The sequence below is a fragment of the Delphinapterus leucas genome, chromosome 13 (assembly GCF_059928025.1).
Source record: "Delphinapterus leucas isolate spDelLeu-1000000601 "Yukka" chromosome 13, BTC_Dleu_Yukka2, whole genome shotgun sequence".
NCBI lineage: Eukaryota > Metazoa > Chordata > Mammalia > Artiodactyla > Monodontidae > Delphinapterus > Delphinapterus leucas.
In genome coordinates this window covers 13872077-13895033 of record NC_143141.1, presented here as the reverse complement: position 1 = coordinate 13895033, position 22957 = coordinate 13872077, and the positions used below count along the sequence as shown (strand labels likewise).

Sequence of the window (22957 nt, the reverse complement as noted above, 5' to 3'; positions counted from 1 at the left end):
TAAAAATATGTTTATTGGGGAATTCCCTGGAGGTCCAGTGGTTAGGACTCCGAGTTTCCACTCCTGGGGGCTCAGGTTCAATCCCCGGTTGGGGAACTAAGATCCTGCAATCTGCACAGTGTGGCAAAAAAAAAAAAAGTTTATTGGTCGTTACATTTCTTCTTCTGTGATTTGTCTATTTTATATTGATGCCCTCATTTTAAAATTATGTGTAGCTCATTTGTTTATTACTTGTTAATGTTCAAGACTTCTAAATTTTCTGAATTCTTTTGCATCATTTTGGTTTCTTAGCTCATTGGATTTCTTTTCTTTTCTTTTTAATATTTATTTATTTGTTTGGCAGCACTGGGTCTTAGTAGCGGCAGGCGGTGTCTTTAGTTGTGGCATTCAAACTGTTAGTTGTGTCATGTAGGATCTAGTTCCCTGACCAGGGGTTGATGCCAGGCCCCCTGCATTGGGAGTGTGCAATCTTAGCCACTGCACCACTAGGGAAGTCCCCAGCTCATTGGATTTCAATTCTTTTATAGTCCTCAATTAGTTTTGACTTTCTTTAATTTTTCATGTCTTTTATATTTAAAACTATCCGTTTTTCTCATTTTACATGTGTCTTTTAAAATGATGTCTAAGCTTTAAGTTTCTTTTATTTTCTTTTAGTTTACTTTTATTCCAGTTACTTATTGTCATTGCATCTTTCATTTTCCTTTTTTAGCTTATTTAGTTCATTTTACATCAAATGGAATGAGAAGATAAATGGTTTTAGTCTTAAGTGTGACTCAGGCCTCAGCAAGGAGATTGGATCCTTATCTTTTCTGTGCTTGGTCTTGGAAGGACCCTTCCAGCCCTCTGAAGTACAACCTCCATCTTTTCCAAACTGTAAAATCAATCAGTTGGTTAACCCAGTTGACCCACAGACTAAGGCCCATGGGGCACAATTTATTACAATATGAATAAAGTCACATCATCACCATCACCTTCAAACAATACCCACAACCAAAAGATACATGCTCAGCCTGGAATAGATTCCAAAGAATTCACCAGGGGCATGAATTTGAAGCATGTTTTACAGTAACGTTGAAAAACTTCTCCTAATAGCCATCTACCAATAACAAACTGTTATTTGCAAGAAAGAGGGTTCTGAACTTTTTCTTTTTTAATTGACAGAAGAGTAAGAAATGGGCACCTTGAGCAGAAGATACAGAGTCATATTTCAGGTCAAAATGGGAGAGATAAGAAGTCCTAGCCAGAGCTCAAGCCATTTAAGAAGGTCTTAGATATCCTTACCTTTAGAGACACCAACTCACAACATGTCAAAGTGTAGTTTTGCTTACCACTTCTGAATGGACTTTCATAACGCTGCTTTTGAAATTGTTATTAAATTCCAGTTTGCATTTTTGTTTTTGTTTTAAAAAAAATTGGAACTATTAAAAGGTGTTATCAGTCCCAATCCTTTTCCTGGGGCACCTGCAAGCTTTTAGGCCTTTGACACTGAGCTTCTATTGCCTGATAGGTAGAACAGGTCTGTTGGCACAGTCTGGAGATGGAAAGCGCTATTTTCAAGGTTGTATATTTCCTGGTGACAACCTGGCAGAGATGATGTACACGAAGAGTCGGGCCATAGAGGGGAATTGAGTCATATGACCCTGAGGATCTCTTCCAGCCTGAGATTTCTGGGTTGCACCATTTCTTCAGTACATGCAAAGGACTCCAGTTCAGGAAGAGAAGGGTGCTAAGCTAATATAGGAATAAAGCTTGTTCTGATTATTATTTTATTTTAGCATCAAATACAAGATATGACATAGGAAATGTGCTTGTAGGCATCTCTAGAAGCCAAAAATACGATTTGATTATTCTTTTTTTAACAGTCCCAGATGTCTTGAATTTAGAGTATATCTAGCCTACTGGTTCCTAACCTGAGTCCACGGATCCTTAGCTAAGGAAACACCTATAATTGGAGGATCAAAGTTTATGTGGATGTGCATGCATGCTTTTTATTTCTGAGAGAAAGTTATCTCTTTCAAAATGATCCTCAACCCACAAGAAAGTCGAGACCCATTGAATTCATACAACCGTCTCTTACAGATGAGGAAACTGAGGCTTTCCCCAGGTCACAGGAGTGAGTCATAGGGCAGGTATGAATCTCCCAGGATCTTGTCTGTCATCATTTCTCACTGCCTCCCATCCCCTGACACACAAGTGAGCCCAGCATTGTCTACTTAATTTTCTTTTGTTCTTGTCAGTCCAATTAATATTATTTAACCTTAATAAAAGAAAGAATACACACCCATCAATTTTAGAAGAATAAACATCTGGTTCTGGGGCTTGAGAATGGTTAGATCCAAAAACTCATAAGTAAGAAATAGAAATATACATGTGATTATACAGGAAAAAAAGTGTTTATAATAACAAACCAATGTATTAGTTTCCTACTGTTGGTGTAAAAATTACTACAAATTTAGTGGCTTAAACAACACAAATTTATTATTGTACAATTCTGGAGGTCAGAGATCTGAAATGGGTCCACAGGACTACGTTTCCTAGACTTTTCTAGCTTCTACAGAATGCCTGCACCCCTGGGTTTTATCTTCAAAGCAGCTACGTAGCATCTTCTCCTCCTCTGACCTCCGGCCTCCTTATTAGGACGCTTGTGATTACGTTAGGCCACCCAGATGATTCAGGATTATCTCCGCATCTCAAAGTCCTTAATCTTAATTATATCTGCAAAGTCCCTTTTGCCATGTAAGGTAATTCGCAGTTTCCAGGATTAGGACATTGACATTTTGGGGGGGGCTATTTTCCAGCCTATCACAACCAATCATATGAATTTCCTATTAATCCAATTTATCACAAAAGATGTTAAGAAGTGGCAAGGATAGTGGATTTTGTTTTTTAAGTTCTTGATTAGCTCCTAAATGATTCTGTTTAAAGAGTTGAAAGTGCCCAAGAGAATATGAGAATATCTATCTATCTATCTATCTGAGTAGGGAAAAATAAAGATGAGAACATGAGAAAAAGAAAGGTATTTTAAAAGAAATTACTGTCAGCTGGGCCTGTTTGAAAATCAAACCGACCATGAGCTTCTTCAGGTCTCGTGGAGAGAGTTGGGCTTTCAGCCCATGTAATTCTATGTGGGCCCATGGGAACACCAGAATTAACCATGGCATATGCACAAACACAAGTGTAGCCTTTAATCTGGTAACAGCTGGTGGGTAGGTGGTGGGGGATAAATGATGCTATAAATGGAAATAATTTAATAAAGGGATTAGAGAAATTCCTGAACAGATAGTTCAGAAAATGAGTAACTGTGAAAGTATTCAGGTTACAGCCTTAAACATTGGCACTTGATTTTAAGGGTAACCACAGTAGATTTAGAAATATGCTTTTAATTTGGTGCTTTAATTTAGCTGTGGAGGTCAGATGTGTTGAAATGTCATATGACCCGTTGTGAGCTGTGTTGCTAAATTTTGTTAACTAATCCTTAAATGCAGAAGTTTGGGGATAATAGCCTTTTAAACATAGATTAGGTCAAATGCCATGTTGTCCCCATAACAATGTCACCTTCACTCATTTGCCTCTAAAGATGTGTTCTGAGCCTGGGAAGAGGGGTTTGGTCTCAGGTAGAATGTGAGAGACGCATCCAGGTCTGAGTGGGGCGTGTGAACCTTGTCCTGGGACGCGGCAGAGAAAATCTTGAGAAGTGCTATTTTAATGAAAGAGATGTTAAAAATAAGTAGGTAATCCCTAGGTCTGACCTGGGGATGCAGTACCACCTAACTTCTTCTGCTAAGGTAAATAATCATGCAAATGTGAATCCAGTGATACCCCTTAAGTGTTGACGCGGGCCATTTAAAAAGGACATTAGGTAGATGCCATAGGGAAAAGAAAGTTAGTGTTACCAACTCTGGCCGTGTTTCTCCTCTCTGCAGAAGCCTCCAGTGGCTTCCCTCTGCTGCAGAATAAGGACTTGCTACTGAGAGTTGCATTCCAGGTCCTCCACAGTTCGGTCATTTTTCCAACATCTTTTCCCCATACGGTGCATCCTATGATCTGGTCAGACATCTCCTCCTCTCTCCTATATGTGCCTGCCCCGACTCCTCCCCCCATGGAAGCCTTTGATTCGTGCCAGTGCCTCTCCATGGTGGAAGAATTTGACCTTCTGAGTACAACTCAACTCATCTTTAGAGGGTCAGAACAGTGCGTCCCCCCCTCCTCGGTGATCACCCTCCCAGATTCCTCCCTCCCTCACCTTGAACCCTGCAGCAGGTTCCCAGCACTCCTGGATGGCATGCCTCACCTTGCTTATATGTGTTTATGCCCCAGCCCAGCCTTGGGACTGCTTGAAGGCAAAGTTTGTATCTTCTTTGTCTTTAAGGCCCTCTGTCACCCAGCTCAATGCACAGCACATAATAGAAGCTCAATAAATATTTTTTAATAAACTTAAAAATTTTTAATTTATTTTTTAAAATTGAAGTATAGTTTTAAAAGAATATAAATAAGAACAAAAAATTAAAAAAATTGAAGTATAGTTGATTTACTATATTATACTAGTTTCAGGTGTACAACATACTGATTCAATATTTTTATAGATTATACTCCATTTAAAGTTATTACAAAATAGTCTATATTTCCCTGTGTTGTACCCTTATGACTTATTTCTTTATAGCTTATTTATTTTATACATAGTAGTGTGTACCTCTTACTCCCATACCCCTATCCTGCCCCTCCTACTTTCCCTCTCCCCACTGGTGACCACTAGCTTGTTCTCTATATCTATGAATTTGTTTCTGTATTGTTATACTCATCCATCTATTTTATTTTTTAGATTCCACACATAAGTGATAACAAACAGTATTTGTCTTTCTCTCTCTGACTTACTTCACTAAGCATAATACCCTCTAGGTCCATCCACATTGTTGCAAATGATGCCCAATAAATACTTGTAAAAGAAGAAAGAGGGGAAGGAACAAGGAAGAAAGACAGAATTCAAAATATTGTAAAGTTCTCTGGGTACTTGAGGGATGTGATGTTCTTTAAGACATGTGCCCTCCCCCTCGATTTTTGAGGGGAGACCACTTTGCAGGATGAGAGTTTTTAAGCAGCCCAGGAAGCCAGCACTGCTGGTCCAGTTCTCTCTGGTTGTGCTCTTGGAGGACTCATCCACCTCGCAGGCACCTTCTATTTGCATTTATCTGTCCAGTAACTGGTTATTTCCATACAAGGAGCTGAGCAACAGCTGCCTTTCCATCCCACTTGACTCTGACAGATGACATAGCCCAGGGCTGCAGAGCAAAAAGTGAGCGGGGACCGCTGGCTGGGGCAGGGCACACTCAGGGCTGCAGGCAAAGCAGGTAGGCTTGGTGGCTTCCTCTGCCTTCTGTGCTGGGAGCAGTGTCAGCCCTCAGGGACCCCTATGAGAATACTATCCCTGTGAGGATAGTGATGACCTGTACTCTAAAGGGTTGTTGTGAAGGTTTAACACAAGAGAACTGCTAAAAAACATCTCTTTCAACTGCAAAGCATTGTGTGAATGGGACTCTTGTGGGGACTGGGAAAATGAGACTAAGGAGGAGAAATGAGGCTTGGTGAAGGTCACTAGCTAAGCTGGCTGGAAGAAGCACTCTTTCTCCTGTAATCTAAAAAGTGGTTTTAAGTGGGAGAGGGATAAATTGGGAATTTAGGGTTAACAGACACCCACTACTATATAGAAAACAGATGAACAACAAGGACCTACTCTATAGCACAGGGAGCTGTATTCAGTATCTTGTAATAGCCTATAATGGCAAGGAATCTGAAAAAGAATAGCTATTATATATATGTATGTATAACTGAATCACTTTGCTCTATACCTGAAACGTTGTAAATCAACTGTACTTCAATAAAATAATTAAAAAGTGGTCTTCGAACTTTGAGGTATAGTTGATGTATGACATTATATGTTACAGGTGTACAATATAATGAGTCACAATTTTTTAAGTTTATACTCCATTTTTAGTTATGATAAAATATTGGCTATATTCCCTGGGTTGTACAATATACCCTTGTAGCTTATTTTATACCTAATAGTTTGTATCTCTTACTCACCTACCCTTATATTGCCCCTTCCCCCTTCCCTCTCCACACTGGTAACCACTAGTTTGTCCTCTGTATCTGTGAATCTGCTTCTTTTTTGTTATATTCACTAGTTGGTTGTGTTTTTAAATTATTTATTTATTTATTTATTTATTGCGGTACGTGGGCCTCTCACTGTTGTGGCCTCTCCCGTGGCGGAGCACAGGCTCCGGACGCGCAGGCTCAGCGGCCATGGCTCACGGGCCCAGCCGCTCCGCGGCACGTGGGATCCTCCCGGATCGGGGCACGAACCCGCATCCCCCGTGTCGGCAGACAGACTCTCAACCACTGCGCCACCAGGGAAGCCCGGTTGTGTTTTTTTAGATTCCACGCATAAGTGATATCATATAGTATTTGCCTTTCTCTGTCTTATTTCACTTATCACTTCCCTCTAAGACATCACGTCTTTTAGATGCTCTCATGGTGGGGAAGTAAAGAAGGGGTGGTATTTCTATCACGGAAGTACCCTTGGGCCCCTACCTATAGGTTCTCTTCCAGTTGGGAAGCCGTCCTCTGTGGCGGCTGCCTGGGAATTTGTGGGTGCTGGAGGAGAGCAGGTGCTCAGAGATCACCTGGCCCAACCTCTGACACCTACTGAGGACTTGTTCTGTGCCAGGCTCTTAGCTGCTACTTTACACGTTGTTTCATTTAATCCTCGAATCACTCTGAGAGTGGGAGAATTTTGGAACTTCTTTGTAATTTTCTTCTTGCTTGAGTTTTTTAAGATACCAAGTATGTTTCATTAAAAAATAATAGTTGGACTTCCCTGGTGGTGCAGTGGTTAAGAGTCGACCTGCCAGTGCAGGGGACGTGGGTTCGATCCCCGGTCCAGGAAGATCCCACGTGCGGCAGAGCAACTAAGCCCGTGCGGCAGAGCAACTAAGCCCGTGCGCCACAACTACTGAGCCTGTGCTCTAGAGCCCGTGAGCCACAACTACTGAGCTCGCGCGCTTAGAGCCCATGCTCCACAACAAGAGAAGCCACCGCAGCGAGAAGCCCACACACCGCAACAGAGTAGCCCCCGCTCGCCGCAACAAGAGAAAGCCTGGGTGCAGCAACGAAGATCCAACGCAGCCAAAAGTAAATAAATAATTTTAAAAATTTAAAAAAGGTAATAGTCATTTGTCTAAATGATATCAAGATCTAAGTGTTGCTATTCTCATTTTCACATAAGGAAACGAAGGCTCAGAGAGGTTAGGGTACTTGCTTGAGGTCACACAGTCAGTAGATACTGGAATCAGGGGCTGAACTCAACTCTGACCTACTCCAGGTCTGACTTTCTGTAATACCCATCCCACCACCAACAAAGAGAGATGGAGACCAGAAAGACAAGCTTTTTTTTTTTTTTAAACTTCCCCTTCCTGCCTACCTGATACTTCCATACATACTGCCCCCCTCCCGCCCCCCAAGAAAGGGTAGAATTTAGGTTATCTCTCATATCTACATTCATGCTACTTAAAGCTGCAGCATCAGTATCACCTGGGAGCTTGTTAGAAATGCAGAATCTCAGGCCTCACCCCAGACCTGCTGAATTAGAACCACATGATCTCTGATGATGTGCACGCACACTAAAGTTTGAGGAACCCCTCTCTGCATCAGACCCACCCTCTTCCTTCTTCCTAGTTCCAGCCTCGTGGCTAAGCCTTAATGGTAGGTGGGGTGATGGAGAGAAAGGTCAGCCTCATCTCAAGGAGATCTAAATTAGGAGATAGCTCATAATACTTCCTGGATTTCACCAGCTTTTAAAAATTGACTCTAAGTCCTAAAAAAATTGTGGAATGAGATTTAAACAGGTATGTGAGCCTGTAGAAAATAATTTGGTGGTTAACATTTGGAACCCACTATGTGTTCACTAGGAGAAAAATCATTTCAGATTGATCACGTTTTCTTTTCATGAAAAGTAATTAAACGTTTATTATAGCAAAGTGATTGTAAAGACTCTCATGAGACAATATGAAGGTGAAATATTATTGAACTGATAGCTGCATTGAGTCAAGGCCTGATAAGGGATCATATGCATGACTGTAAAGGTCTCTCCATCACCCAGACTGGGGTGAAATCTATACTGTAGCATCTTGGGGCTCTGTCCCCAGCCTTCTCCTGGTCAAAGCAGCAGTAGCGGCATTAGTTATGATGCGCTGCGGATTCTGTGCAACTGTAAATATGCCAGGGTAATTCTACTCTTCCTCTCTCGTTGGGAAAGCTTAAGGGAATGCAAGGGAGAGGAAGACGTTATTATGGGAATAACCTTGCATCTACTGTAAGTTAATAAATAAGCACTAACCTTTCATGCTCTTGAGTACTTTATGACTAGTTACAAATTACTAGCATCACACCTCACAGCAGATGGGGACACAGCAGTTTGTGGAGTTGGCCACCCATCACTTCCACTCTCTCTCTGAGCCAGGAGAATACATCAGATAACATCGGTGACATCAGTAACCTCGTCAATCTTTACTCCTGCAAAACACGCAGAGCTATGACATACATCATAACGTGTAGACTTCATTTTGTGTAAAACATGTCATGTTTCATGTCCCATCATATCGTAAGTAGTTACGATATTTTTATTCTTTGGGGAAAGGGACATTCCATTTCAACAATGAGAAGAATATGTCGCACAGTATGCCCTCTCCCGGGCCACGGTGCCAATGACATGTGACTTTTGGCAAGAGGATTGGGAGGAATTTCCAGCCACTCCCTTGGCTTAGGAGACTTCCTTGGTTCCTCCGTTGTGATCCAGGAATACCCTGTGGCCCCCCTATTATAGTGGGTGCTCATGCTGCATGGTGATCCCAAGTTCAGGTGTTCATCCAGCAACTTGTGGTATTCCCGGTGGCTAACGCATGAAGGTTGTAACTCTACGACCTCTTGCTGAATTAAATTGAAGGGCTCATATGAAGAGCACAGTAAAGTTCCCTACATTGGTTTCACTGAAAAATATCTGCCAGAAGCATAGCTACAGCTAGAGGGGATCTTTGGAAACCCAAGCCCTCATTTTGAAAAATAAGAATCTGAAGCTTAGAAAGACAAGGACAGCCAGTACCCGAACCCCAGTCCCCCAAAAGCCAGTGTGGTGTCCCCCAATCACAGGTTTTCTCCCTCCATTTCCAGCCTTGTGAACGTTGTGTGCCACACTTGCTTCAAGAGGCAGGAGAAGCTCCACCGCTGCGGGCAGTGCAAGTTTGCCCATTACTGTGACCGCACCTGCCAGAAGGATGCTTGGCTGAACCACAAGAATGAGTGTTCGGCCATCAAAAGACATGGGAAGGTGCCCAATGAGAACATCAGGTCAGAGCTGGGCCCCGGGGTGGAGACTGGGATTCCCAAATGTCAGGTGGGGGATGGTGGCAGGGACAGCATGCCCAGGTCCAAGCAAGCTGGGATGAGTGCAAATCAGGAAAGAGTCCCGAAGAGACAGGATATGGTCACTTCTTTCGTGCTCTCCCTTGGTCTGGGAAACCCATCTATGAGGGGATCCCCACTGGTGGAGCTGGTTGCAGACTTGTTCCGTGCAGCTCCCCAGCGTTTAATTTTTTTTTAAATGTTATTTTATTTGTTTATTTAGTTTTGGCCGTGTTGGGTCTTCGTTGCTGTGTGTGGGCTTTCTCTAGTCGCGGCGAGCAGGGGCTACTCTTGGCTGCGGTGCGCGGGCTTCTCATTGCGGTGGCTTCTCTCATTGCGGAGAACAGGCTCTAGGCTCACAGGCTTCAGTAGTTGTGGCTCGTGGGCTCAGCAGTTGTGGCTCGCAGACTCTAGAGTGCAGGCCCAGTAGTTGTGGCTCACGGGCTTAGTTGCTCCTCAGCATGTGGGATCTTCCCGGACCAGGGCTCGAACCCGTGTCCCCTGCATTGGCAGGCAGATTCTTAACCACTGCACCACCAGGGAAGCCCCCCAATGTTTACTTTCTAAAAATTGATCTGCCTGTGTCAAAAAATTAATGAGTGGCAGAGAGTCACCAAAGTGTCCCTTGGTCACAGGCTTTATCTTGTGGGCATGGGCTGCTTCACGGTTAACAAGTGGGCCTTCTCTGCCCTCAGAGTGAAGTAAAGCCCTCTGTCTCATACTCAAAGTTCTGTACTTTCTATGCTGTATAGCACGGGGAGATCAGCTTTGTGACGACCTAGAGGGGTGGAATGGGGAGGGTGGGAGGGAAGCCCAAGAGGGAGGGGATATAGGTATACATATAGCTGATTCACTTTGTTGTACAGCAGAAACTAACACAACATTGTAAAGCAATTATAATCTAACAAAGATGTAAAAAAAAAACAAAAACAAAAAACCTCCCCCAAAAACAAAAAATAAAGTTCTGTGCTTTCTAGGGCCCTCCCTCTTGCCCCACGTTAACACCCCCTTCTCCTCCAGAGCCCTTTGCTCCTTCCAGACCAGGCCTTCCTTGCCCCTGCTCCCTGCATATGCACGTTTGGGGCTGCCTCAGGGCCTTTGCTTATACTGTTTCCCCTCTTAGATTGTCTTCTCTGCCTTCTCTCTATCTAATCATTAAGAATGTGAATAAGTTCACACATGATGTCGACATCCACTACCTCACTTTGTCTCCTAAACACCTCTGTGTTGGAGGAGGTCATTGAGAGGACCCGACTTCCGGTTGACCTGCAAGCTGGACCCAGATCTTCATCCCCTCCCCTGTCCTTGGAATGTGCTCGCTTGCCTTCCCCGCCTCCCAGAAGCTGCCCAAGCATGTGGCATTGAGATAGTAATGTGGTGTTGAAATCACCTGGAAGGTATGACTGAACCCAGTGAAGGCCTCTTTATAAACTCTAAAATTCGGCTGGCAGGGGCCAAGATCTTTTTTTTTTTTAATTTATTTTTTTTGTGGTACGCGGGCCTCTCACTGTTGTGGCCTCTCCCGTTGCGGAGCACAGGCTCCGGACGCGCAGGCTCAGCGGCCATGGCTCACGGGCCCAGCCGCTCCGCGGCACGTGGGATCTTCCCGGACCGGGGCACAAACCCGTGTCCCCTGCATCGGCAGGCGGACCCTCAACCACTGCGCCACCAGGGAAGCCCCCAAGATCTTTTTATCTGTGGCCGCCCAAGACAAGCCTCCTAAGTAAGTCCCCTGCTGATTCAAACTGCCACCCACCAATCTGGAGTGGTCTGCCTCTCCTCCTGCCCTCTGTGGATGGGGGCCAGTTTGTGAACCAGCACTCTGCAGGTTAGCACGGCAGGGGATACATATTATCCTCACTTTACTTGCCACTGGAGAGATTCAGGGAGGTCAAGTGACTTGCCCAGGGTCACACAGTAAGAAGTGGAGTCGTCAGACTCCTTCTCCAGTGCTCATCTTAGCCGCACAGTCAGGAGAGACCCAGGCTGCCGCACCTCACTGTGTCCCCAGGCCCCTTCCATGATTGCCCAGACCCACGTGACCTGGCTTCTGCCCACCTCTCCACCTTTATGTGATTTCCTCTCCTTGCTCCCTAGCTCCAGCACCTTGCTGTTTCTAATCGTGCCAAGCTCTTTCCCTGTTCCTTTGTACTCGCTGCTCTTTCCCCATCTGCACAGGACGGGCGCTTGTTCACTCCGCTGGCAGCCAGGGGGTGCCTTGTCAAGCCTCCCCCCATCACCTTGGTTTCCCCTTCCCCAACCGCTCCCTATCAGGTCACCCTGTTTGATTTGGGGCATAGCACTTAACAGTAGTTTTAGATTATCTTTTCAACTTAGGTCTCCCCCTCTCTAAGAAGCTTCATGCTACAAGAAATTCCATTCGTCTAGTTCAAAACGGTGTCTTGGGCCCGACCCTGTGCAGGGCGTGTACTAGACTCTCAGCAAGCGTTTGTCGAATGAATGAGCGCAGCGAGGCCTCTCTAACCCCGCCCCTCTGCGCAGGCTGGCGGCGCGCGTCATGTGGCGGGTGGAGAGAGAGGGCGGCGGGCTCACGGAGGGCTGCCTGGTCCCCGTGGACGACCTGCAGAGCCACGTGGAACACTTCGGGGAGGAGGCGCTGAAAGAGCTGCGGGGGGACGTGGACACTTTCCTGCAGTACTGGCCGCCCCAGAGCCAGCAGTTCAGCATGCAGTACATCTCGCGGATCTTCGGCGTGGTAAGATTTCTCCCAAAGTGGCCTTGGGGCTGGGCTGGCGCCTGGGATTGTCCGACGAAGGACCTTCCAGATGCTGCCAGGTCCGTGTGGAAGGGGAGGCCAAGAGAAGTGCTGGACGGGGGAAAGAGACCTCACGTGACGAACTTTTACCCAGTTCTCTTTCTGGTCTTCCTTTACTCTGAGGTCATGCCTGCCGTGGCTGAAGTCAGCACCCCGAGCGTAAACTACTCATTAGCTCTGAGCGGTAGATTTTGATGGTGATTTACCTTCTCGTTCATCTGCACTTCCTATATTTTTTCTTCTCCACATTGAAAACGAAGACCCAGTCACTATCCCTTCCTGCCCACCAGTCACTTTGGAAGTAAGACTCTTCCTTTTCCCACATCTGACGTGCTGATCATGGGGAACCAGGGAGAGGAGAGTAGGGGCTTTCTGGAGGGGACTGCCTTGAGCAACCTATCCAGGCCTCTTGAAGCCATGAGGGTCCGGGAGGATGGGGTGGGAGCCCAGGGGATCAGCAGTCTCAGGCCGTGGGCTATGGGGGCATGTCTCCCATCTGGCAGGCCCGGCCCTTTGTGGGGTGCTGGTGAGTGGGCTGAGGAAGGGGTTATTGTGATAACAGTAGCGTGATCGCACCCAGCATCTCTCACCATGTGCCAGTGCTTCTGTAATAGTGAGAGTTCTCCAGAGAAATAGAACCACAAGGATGTACTGTGTGTGTGCATGTATGTGCATATATATATATATATATATATATATATAGTATATTATACTCTATGCATTATATTATGGATAGCATATATATATTATATATGGAGAGAGAGAGAGAGAGAGAGGGAAGATTTATTTTAATGAACTGGCTCTTGTGATGGTGGGAGCTGCTGGTAGGCCATCAGGCTGAAGACCCAAAGAAGAATTGTGGTTCAAGTTCAAAGGCAGTCCACTGGCAGGATTCCTTCTTGCTCAGGGGCAGTCAGTCTCTGTTCTATGAAGGCCTTCAACTGATTGTATGAGGCCCATCTCCATTGTGCAGGGTAATCTGCTTTACTCAAAGTCTACCAATTCAAATGTTTATCTCATCCAAAAAACACCTTCACAGAAACATACAGAATAATGTTCAACCAAATATCTGGTCACCACAGCCCAGCCAAGTTGACAGAAAGATAACCATCATAGCCTTCCAGATATTATTTTGTGCAGTCTTTACAAAACAAGATGAAGTCCGTGGTTTTAACATTCCTATTTTATAGAACAGAAAGCCTAGGGCCAGAGAGGTTACAGGACTGCCAAAGGTCACACAGTGAGCTGGTGTCCAAGGAAGGTCTAGAAGCAGTCTGTCTGATGCCAGAGTTTCTACTCTCACATGTGGAGTTTCTATGCTCCACAGCCTTGGTGTGAATGGGTGTCATAGACTATCTTGAGTATCTCTAAGGTGGTCTGGGGACTACAGCCAAGGATGCTGTAATCACCAAGGTGTAGAGCTGAAAGGACCCATAAAGATCATCTAGTCTAACTTATTCAACCTACAGATGGGAAAATAAGAGCTCAGAGAAGAAAGAAATTTGCCCAAGGTCACACAGCTTATTAGTGGTACTGACGGGCTTAACTTCATGTACTTGCTGAATGACCAATGAGATTGATGGAGAAAGTGACTGTCCTCTAGTATCAGTAACAAATAGCTATGTAACAAATAGCTATACAGATCAGTATATATCTATAAATGTATATTGTGTTATAAATATTATGGACAGCATGTATTTATATATATGATTTTTACATTTGGCAGAAAGTTGTGCACAGATATTAATGTATCCTAGGTAATATTTATTCTTATACATTTTTTATACCCTGAGAGCAGACATTTGGAATCTATTTCTATAAAAAATAATTTTTAAGGAAAAAGAAAGAAATCAGGTGCCGTATAAGCAGTAACCAATTTGATTTGCCCGCCATTCAGAGATAAAGGTTGCACTCATCAGATTTTAAAATTGTGGACAGGGAGCACAAGGTATCCACCAGACACAAAATAATCAAAAACAGATGTTAATTTTATTTTATGAATAGTTATAGGAGTTGAGAGTAGTCAAAGGTAGCAGAGGAGACACACACACACAAAGCAGAGAAGGGCACAGAGAGAGAAACCAAGATAGACGCTGGGGAAGACTCGTGAGACCCAGATACAGGAAAAAGGAGAAACTTCTCAGAACCAAATTTCCATCTTGGGCATTTTTATTTTTATTTTTTAATTTAATTTTATTTTTTGACTGTGCCACACAGCTTGTGGGACCTTAATTGCCCGACCAGGGATTGAACCTGGGGCCCCGGCAGTGAGAGCACCGAGTCCTAACCACTGGACCGCCAGGGAATTCCCACTTGGGGCCTTTTTAGAATACAGCTACCCCAAACTTTCAAGGTGGTGGTGCATTTTAGCAAATAGGAGACCCTCCCACGGTACTAATCTTGAGGGTCATTTGGAGTCACACAGAGAACAGGAGACTGACTGTCTCGTTTCCAGACTCTCTAAGCATTTCCAGGATGAGACCAGGTTTTCTATTTTTTAAACAACTTTCAACAGCTGGAGGGTGTGCTGTGCCAAGTCTATGTTAGCTGACTCTCATCTTTTCCCCTGGGTAGATTAACTGCAATGGTTTCACGCTCAGTGACCAGAGAGGCCTGCAGGCAGTGGGTGTGGGCATCTTCCCCAACCTGGGCCTGGTGAACCATGACTGTTGGCCCAACTGCACGGTCATATTTAACAACGGCAAGTGAGTATGTCTTCAACTTGGGTTGGTATGTTGGGGATGGGGAGGCCTTATGGTATTGTCTCTGCCCTTGATTTAAACCAAAAGGAACCTGTTGAACCTGAGCTAGCATGGATTCCAAATGGACAGAAAATAGAAATTTTATTCTAGAATAATTGTGAATAGGAGAAACATAATGAGGAAGATGGCAAAGAATTCCACATGAGTAATTTTGGAGTCTCTGTATGTTTCTTGAGGTTGCCTAGATATGTTAGATAAACCTCTAACTACTACATAATTTAGAGCTTGAAGCCTGAGATTTTCTATCTAGAGGTCATTGCAGAACATCATCAACTGAGAAGGCGCTTGGCAGGAACAGTCAAGTTCCCAGCAGAAATCAGAAGGCACACGCAGGGGTTACCCTAAGAGAAGTTAGTAAAAGGACAATTGACAGAAGTGTGGGTAGAGTCGAAGAAATTGACAAAGAATGGTGAAATGTCCAGGGTCTAGTGACAGAATGAAACCATTACCAGCTTTTGACCTGGAGGGGCAATGGAGGAAGTATTGTTCTTGCAGCTGGTGAGAGCTGTAGCCATGGGAGGGGGCCCTTTCTCCCTGCCCACCCCCGCCACTCCAACAGCTTGGCTGTACCTGTAGAGAAACCAGCCACTGCTAGAACCGTGGTGAGGCAGAGGGAGAGCCGAGAGACTAGATACCCCAACCTCTTTCTCCTCCCATGGGCCAAACCCCAACCAGAAGCCAGAGGGCCAAGGAACCTGGGTGATGAAGCCCTCACAGGTCAGCCCTGCCCCCCTGGAAGGCACAGGTCAGGGGACAGAAGGGCAGAGAATGGAATTTGGGGTGGGGCGCAAATGGAGAAGAGTCAGCAAACAGGATGAGCCCCTCGTTGTCCATCGCTTAGGCTGGGGGGCTTTGGGGGAATGAGGCCTAAACAATATTTCTTTTGCTCTTAGAGACGAGCTCTTATGACAGGTGCCAGTTGACTCTAAGCCATCAACAATGAGCAGGCTTCCCCCAAAGATAATGGTTTCTGGTTCTCAGCCAAGAGTCAAGCTTACGTTCCAATAGAGCAAGGGCTCTGATTTCCCTTTTCCTCCCTACTTCTGGAAGCAAGGGCGTGCATGACAGTAGCACTTGATAAAGTCACTCGAGATAGGACAGTTCATTTTGCACCCAGATGGTTATCTTTCCCCAGCATTTGTATTTCCCTTTGTAAGCCTCTTGGGGTCACTGGCCTGGACCTCATGGAATCCTCCCCAGAGGAGCTGGTGTCTGGAGTTACCCTGGTTGGCAGAGAAGATCAGATTCACATGTGGGGCTGGTCTTTCTGGACACCACTCCCCTAAGTGGTGGTGACCCAGAGCTCTTCTTGTCACCACATGTAGCAGCCACAAGAACCTGGGGGCCCTTTCTTCAGATCATCACCAGTGCCCGCTCTGGCTTCCATGCATCCACTAATTTCGAGCAGCCACATTGTACCTGAGCTTCTTGGATGTTGCGCAAGAGGTGACTGCAGTCACTGTCTAGCTGCCTGCCATAGTGGAAAGAACACTGGACGCGGTGTTAGGAGCCCAATTCTAACCCCAGTAATTTCTGCATACTTCCTGTGTGATGGGTCTCCAGACACAGTTCAAACTGTTCCCAAAATAGACATTCAAAGAGGCCACCCTTATTTGTCCAAGATGCTTGTTAGTGGGATAATAATAGCCTCCCATGTGTTTTCTTAGCACTCTACTTTTATTTTATTTTTTTGGAAAAGAATGCCTGAAGGAAGGTTTATTTCAGTAGAAGAGAAAGCTGAGCCAGGGTTTGAATCATCCAAAGATCGCTTGATGCTGCTTCTTGGTGGCCACACAGCTGGGGACTCTAAGTTGAATCCCTTATTGGTGTACCACTCAGAAAACCCCAAGGCTCTGAAGGGGTACTCCAAGCCCAATTTGCCCACGATTTGGCGCTCAAACAGGACTGGGCAACCTGGAGCATCTTTCATGAATGGTTCACATACTTTTTGTGCCCTGCCATTGAAAAATACTGTAGCATTCTACTTTTAAATGCATTGTCTCGTGACGGTCTCATTACCAGGTTACAGATGAGAATACGGAGGCCCAGGGAAGTGAAGCAACTTGTCCAGGGCTGAATCCCTTTGAACCCAGAACTTCTCATTCCAAATCCAGTGCACTTTCCACTATAGCAGGCTGCCTCTTGTTAAGGGAGCCCAGCTAGGAGGGGCTGGGATAGAGATGGTTGTGATGACCAAAGCTTTGATGGCATAACCTGGAGTGCTGTGCATCCTTGCTAGCCATACGGGATAAGCCAATGGTAATGATTTCCATTTGGGTGTCTGTTTTGTTTTTCAGTCATGAGGCAGTGAAATCCATGTTTCACACCCAGATGAGGTGGGTCAGTCTTTGGAAACATCCCTGCTGCTCTGACCCATCTCCCTCACTTGCCTGGTTTGCTGGGGCTGCCCCTTCACGAGACTCCTTGGCTGTCTGTCCGTAATGTCCTTCTGCTCCCCAGAATCTCATCTTTGCTGGATGCTGCGTGTTTAATGCATTTATATTAATCATTTTTTTCCTCACCCACCCACTACCTGCTGTGCCTATGCTTCCCTCTCTTACTCCTCATTTCTCTCTCTCCTCCAACCTCAAAGCGTGAAGGTCTTTTCCAGTCCACATCATCTTAGCAAAAACCCACACTCTCCCTTTAAACCCTGCTTATCGTGAAATGAGCACTGTTGATATTACTGACCTACTAAAGGACTCTGTGTTTGTTTGTTTTTTTGCGGTACGCGGGCCTCTCACTGTTGTGGCCTCTCCCTTGCGGAGCACAGTCTCCGGACGCTCAGGCTCAGTGGCCATGGCTCACGGGCCCAGCTGCTCCGCGGCATGTGGGATCTTCCCGGATCGGGACACGAACCCGTGTCCCCTGCATCGGCAGGCGGACTCTCAACCACTGCGCCACCAGGGAAGCCCAAGGACTCTGTGTTTGTTTATAACCTCCAACTTCTCACTCAGACTGGTTCTGAAAATGGTACCCATAACTGTGATGTTTTTGATAAATATTTATTCATAGTATTCTCTTTATTGCTTCTGGCCAACTATGAATTAGTGGTTTAGGTTAGATTTTACTTTGGGCTTTTCTTAATGACAACTCCACAGCCCCAGTGGGCCTTTTTCTCAAGGTGGGCTTGAAAGTACTTGAAATGATCTTCGGATTAACAACAAAATGCTGTGTGGAGGTTTGGGCTTTGGGAGGGCAGGGGTAGGAGTGGTCGGTGCATCTGAGTCTGTGTTGATGTGTGTTGCGAGGGACTTTGGACAATTCACATCATCTCCTGGGTGTTTGGTTCTACATTTGTAGAGCAAAGGTCAAGCTGAGAGCGTGTCTAGGGACCTTCCTAATTCTAAGTTTCTGTGGCCCTGGACTCTGCTCCTGACCTCTCTACAAGAAATACTTAAGTTGCCTACTTGTGGCTCAATTGGCTGAACTGTAGAACTGCAGAGCATTAGAGATGGAAGAGGTCTGGGATCCAAAACAGAATAGTGGTCACTATTCCTCCCCAGATTCCCAGTGCCAAGTTAGGTAAAATGGGGCATATAAATGTGCATTTCTTATACCTAAGTGACTTTACATTAATTTGGTTTTGAAAACTCTCTAATATCATTGAAATAATTTGAGATACTCTGAGACCTTGTGAGAACTGGATTAACCTTGGTGCGAAGCAAAGCTACTGGCCACTGATTCGCTGTTGAGCGAGGACATGTCAATATAGTGAGCTGCCTCTGTGAAAGGGCTAGTGGGAGCAGAATTGCTTACTTATCCTATATTATCACATATATTGGGCAAGGCAGTGTACCCCACTTTGAGAGAAGGTTCTTTAACCTTAAGTGGTCACCTCAGGGGCCTGGACATGCAAGTCACTGCTATTCCTTGCTTGGCTGTCACCTCCGAGCACGTGGAAGGGGCTCCCTCTGACTGGGACCTTTCTCTGGTGCTGGAATCTTCTCCTGCCTTTCACGTGGCATCTGAATCAGCCTCTCTGGGAGGTAAAGGAAATGACCATGGACTTCTCTGTAGATGCTTTCCCAGCCCTCTGCATCCTGCCCCTCACTCTCTGGGTGATGGGTTCCCTCTGGGCAGGGAGGCCCCCTGATGTTGGGGGGATACAGGAGCATAGCTTAGGATCCAGCTTGCCGGGCTCACCACTCTTTCTGTAGTTTCTGGCCTCCTGGGTGGAAGATGCATGGCTGAGAGGCCCACAGGCTGGTCTCAGCTAGTTTGGCTTAGCTGGGTGTCAGTTGTGCAGTGGGATTTTGTCTTCAGTACATTCTGTATCTATCACATGGTGAGGTGTGTAGTGCTGTAGGTAATTGGAGGGTCAGGTCTAGGCTGGAAGGGGGTTGCAATGTCATCTGCTCTCGCTAACCACCTTCAACCCCAAAGCCACGTCCCCCAATAAACACAAAAGTGAACAATGCAGTGGGCTAATAAAGAGCTAGCCTTTATTTGCCTCAGAGATCTCCAGGCATAGTCTCCTCACATAAATTAAGTCTGAGCCATTGGACCAAAGGTTAAGGTAAGAGGGGGCTTATAATTAGACACAGAACGGGCCAAGCTTCTGGGTAACTGAATGTGTGTGTTTCTGAGAGAAGCAGTCTCCAAACTAACCAGAAATGACTATCAAGGCTTCTCCTGTTTGGAGTTTTTGCCTTATTATTTCTCCATTCCTTTGTTACAGACAGTCAGTAGCTAAATGCACTGGGAGACCTGCAGGCGTGGAAGCTTTGTATGCTTTTATGATGGAGCCCAGACCTTTACTGGGAGTCTATTTGAGCTGATTCCAGAGCAATTAGCTGAATGGAGCAGATTTGATTGTTATAATGAGTAGAGTAGAACTCTCCAGAAAACTGTCCTTTACACCACATCTCCCCCTTTGGGGGGGAATGGAGTTTTCTCAGTGTTAGTGGAGGTCGTTGTCTTTGAGACTCAGCTTCTTGAAACCTTGAAGAGCATACATCCCACCCCGGATTTGATGGACTCTTCTCCTTTACCCTGCTCCAGGATTGAACTCCGGGCCCTGGGCAAGATCTCAGAAGGAGAGGAGCTGACCGTGTCCTATATCGACTTCCTTAACGTCAGCGAAGAACGCAAGAAGCAGCTGAAGAAGCAGTACTACTTTGACTGCACGTGTGAGCACTGCCAGAAAGGGCTGAAGGACGACCTCTTCCTGGGTGTGAAAGACGACCCGAAGGTACAGGCAGCCCCACCACTGGGGTGCTTCTGGGCATCTTCCCCAGGAGCCAGGCGAGGGCAGATTCCACAGCTAACCAAGGCACTGCTGCCCTGGTGGACAGAGTGGGTGGTGGAGAGAGCACGCAGATGGGTCCCAGCTAGCGTCCTGGTACCACTGCTTGCCAGGTGTTTGAGTTTGGGGAAGTTACTCTGTTTTCTCATTTGTAAAATAGGAATGATGGCACCTACTGCAGGGGTTGTTATGAGGATTAAGCAAGATGATATATGTAAAAGGAGTGGCATAGAGAGTAGACACTAAAGGAGTGGCGTAGAGAGTAGACACTCAGTAAATTTAAGTTCCTCTTCTTGCCCCTTTGCAGGTTAAGTGATGCTGAGAATTCCATATAGAGAGACCAGATGGGCAAAGAGATTTGTTGTCGGGTTATCACAAAGATATTCCTAGTCCCATGGAAATGGGCAATGGGGAGATCGGGCAATGTTCAGATCGCTTAATATGCTTAATTCCTGAGTAACTGTTGCCTAATCGACGGTGGGACCACTGAGCACTGGAAGTCTTACCAAGGGGGATGTCCCCCAGCGCCCCCTTCACAATAGGCAGGGCTTCGTAGAGGCTCCTGAAGAAGACCTCAAGACCTCAGATAATCAACTATACTTCAATAAAAAAAAAAAAGAGAGAGAGAGAGAGACTTAGGAACGAAGGCACCTGGTCCAGGAATGCAAATATGCGAAGAGCATGACCTGCGGGGGGACCTGAGTCCTTGGCTGCATCTCCCTTCACAGACTGCGGTGCTCTGGCCCTGCACCAAATCCCCTGTGGGGAGGGCAGCTTTCCCCCCACCCATGGGGCCTGCCAGGGAGAGCCTTTGGAATTGCCTATGGTCAGGTCTGAAAAATCACACGTAGGTTTTTAACCGGGAGCCATTCTCCTCGGGGAGGCTAACCCAGCACTTCTATATAATTCACAGTTCACCAGAGCATTTAAGATACAAATATACTTCTGAATTAACTTCTGCATCCTAAGTGTGGGCAGAAACTTGTCTCTGGTTAGAGCAAAGGCTACAAGCAAAACTGACTTCTAGGTTCAGATGGAGGGACCCCTCTCAATGACTTCATTACCCAGTGGTGTCAGTGCTACCGTCCGGATAACTCTGTTCCCCCACTTGACGCACCTCTCTTTCATTTTCGGGCTATTCGAGGCTTCTTTTGCCACTAACTTATTTTTACTCTCAATATATAATATTTTTTACCCTTCGGCCAAGCAGTTCTAAGAATTTACCCTGCAGATATACTTGCGTATGTGCACAGGAATATATGTGTAAAGAGGTAGTACATTATGGCATTGTTGGGAACAACAAAATATTGGAAAAAAGCTAAATAACCACCAATAGGGAAATATTTAAGTTAAGGAAATAAACTAATGAGGTAGATCTTTGTGTACAGACATGGAATGAGCTCTCTTTCTTTTTTTTTATTTATTATTTTTAAAAATTGAAGTATAGCTGCTTTACAGTGTTGTGTTAGTTTCTGGTGTACAGCAAAGTGACTCAGTTATACATACATATATATTTTTTTCTTCATATTCTTCTCCATGATGATTTATTACAGGATTTTGAATATAGTTCCCTGTGCTATACAGTAGGACCCTGTTGTTTATCATTCTACATGTAATAATTTGCATCTGCTAGTCTCAAACTCCCAATACTTCCCTCCCCCATCCCCCTCCCCCTTGGCAACCACAAGTCTCTATGTCTGTGAGTCTGTTTCTGTTTCATAGATAAGTTCATTTGCGTCACATTTTAGATTCCACATATAAGTGGTATCACATGGTATTTGTTTTTCTCTTTCTGACTTACTTTGCTTAGTGAGATAATCTCTAGGTCCATCCATGTAGCTGCAAATCACATTATTTCATTCTTTTTTATGGCCGAGTAATATTCCATTGTGCCACATCTTCTTTATCCATTCATCTGTCGATGGACATTTAGGTTGTTTCCATGTCTTGGTAATTGTAAATAGTTGAGCTCTATTTCTTAAGGGAAAAGAGTTAAGGGGCTGAACATTGACATATGAATTCGTTTCCTAGGGCTGCCATAACACAGTACCCCAAACTGGGTGGCTTACAATAGAAATGTATTGTTTCTCAGGTCTGGAGGCTAAAATCTGAAATCAAGGTCTTGGCAGGGCTGGTTCCTTTTGAGGGCTGTGAAAGAAGGATCTGTTCTAGGCCTCTTTCTTTGGATTGTAGCTGGCCCTGAGCCTTTTCACATGGTCTTCTCCTCATGTGTCTTTTTCTGTTCACCTGGCATTGTTTTTTTAAGAACACCAGTGCTGTTGGATTAAGGGCCCACCCTACTTGAGTATGACCTCATCTTAACAAATTACATCTGCAATGACCCCATTTCTAAATAAGGTCAGATTCTGAGGTACTGAGGGTTAAGACTGCAACATAGGAATTTAATTTTGGGGGGATGAAATTCAACCCATAACACTGTATGCTACCATTTCTGAAAATTAAAATTATTAAATTATTTAAATTAAAAGGGACACATGCCCTCACACAGATTCACTCACCCCACATGGGTGTGCAAGCAGAGTCAGTCTCCAAACAGACAGAAGTAGGAGGAGGAATCTGTAACCAGTGGATCAACAATGCTTAGTGTGGAGAAGTTGAGAGTCATCCCTCCCAGGCAGGATACAAAGCAGGAATGTGTTCCTTATAGGAACAACCCCATTTTCACAGAATCAAAGGTTCTGTTTTCCAGGAAATGTGTAT

The 22957-nt window shown here is 45.2% G+C and overlaps 1 protein-coding gene across 1 annotated transcript in view; it reads left to right on the top strand.

Annotated features, from left to right (window-relative positions):
- SMYD1 (SET and MYND domain containing 1) overlaps positions 1 to 22957 on the top strand; it is a 52151-nt gene that overhangs the window by 15617 nt on the left and 13577 nt on the right. Inside the window, exons 3-7 of the mRNA XM_089922839.1 lie at positions 9220 to 9396; positions 11953 to 12166; positions 14801 to 14931; positions 17286 to 17324; positions 19993 to 20182. Coding sequence (XP_089778965.1) covers positions 9220 to 9396; positions 11953 to 12166; positions 14801 to 14931; positions 17286 to 17324; positions 19993 to 20182 — 751 coding nt within the window. The remainder of the gene's footprint in view (positions 1 to 9219; positions 9397 to 11952; positions 12167 to 14800; positions 14932 to 17285; positions 17325 to 19992; positions 20183 to 22957) is intronic.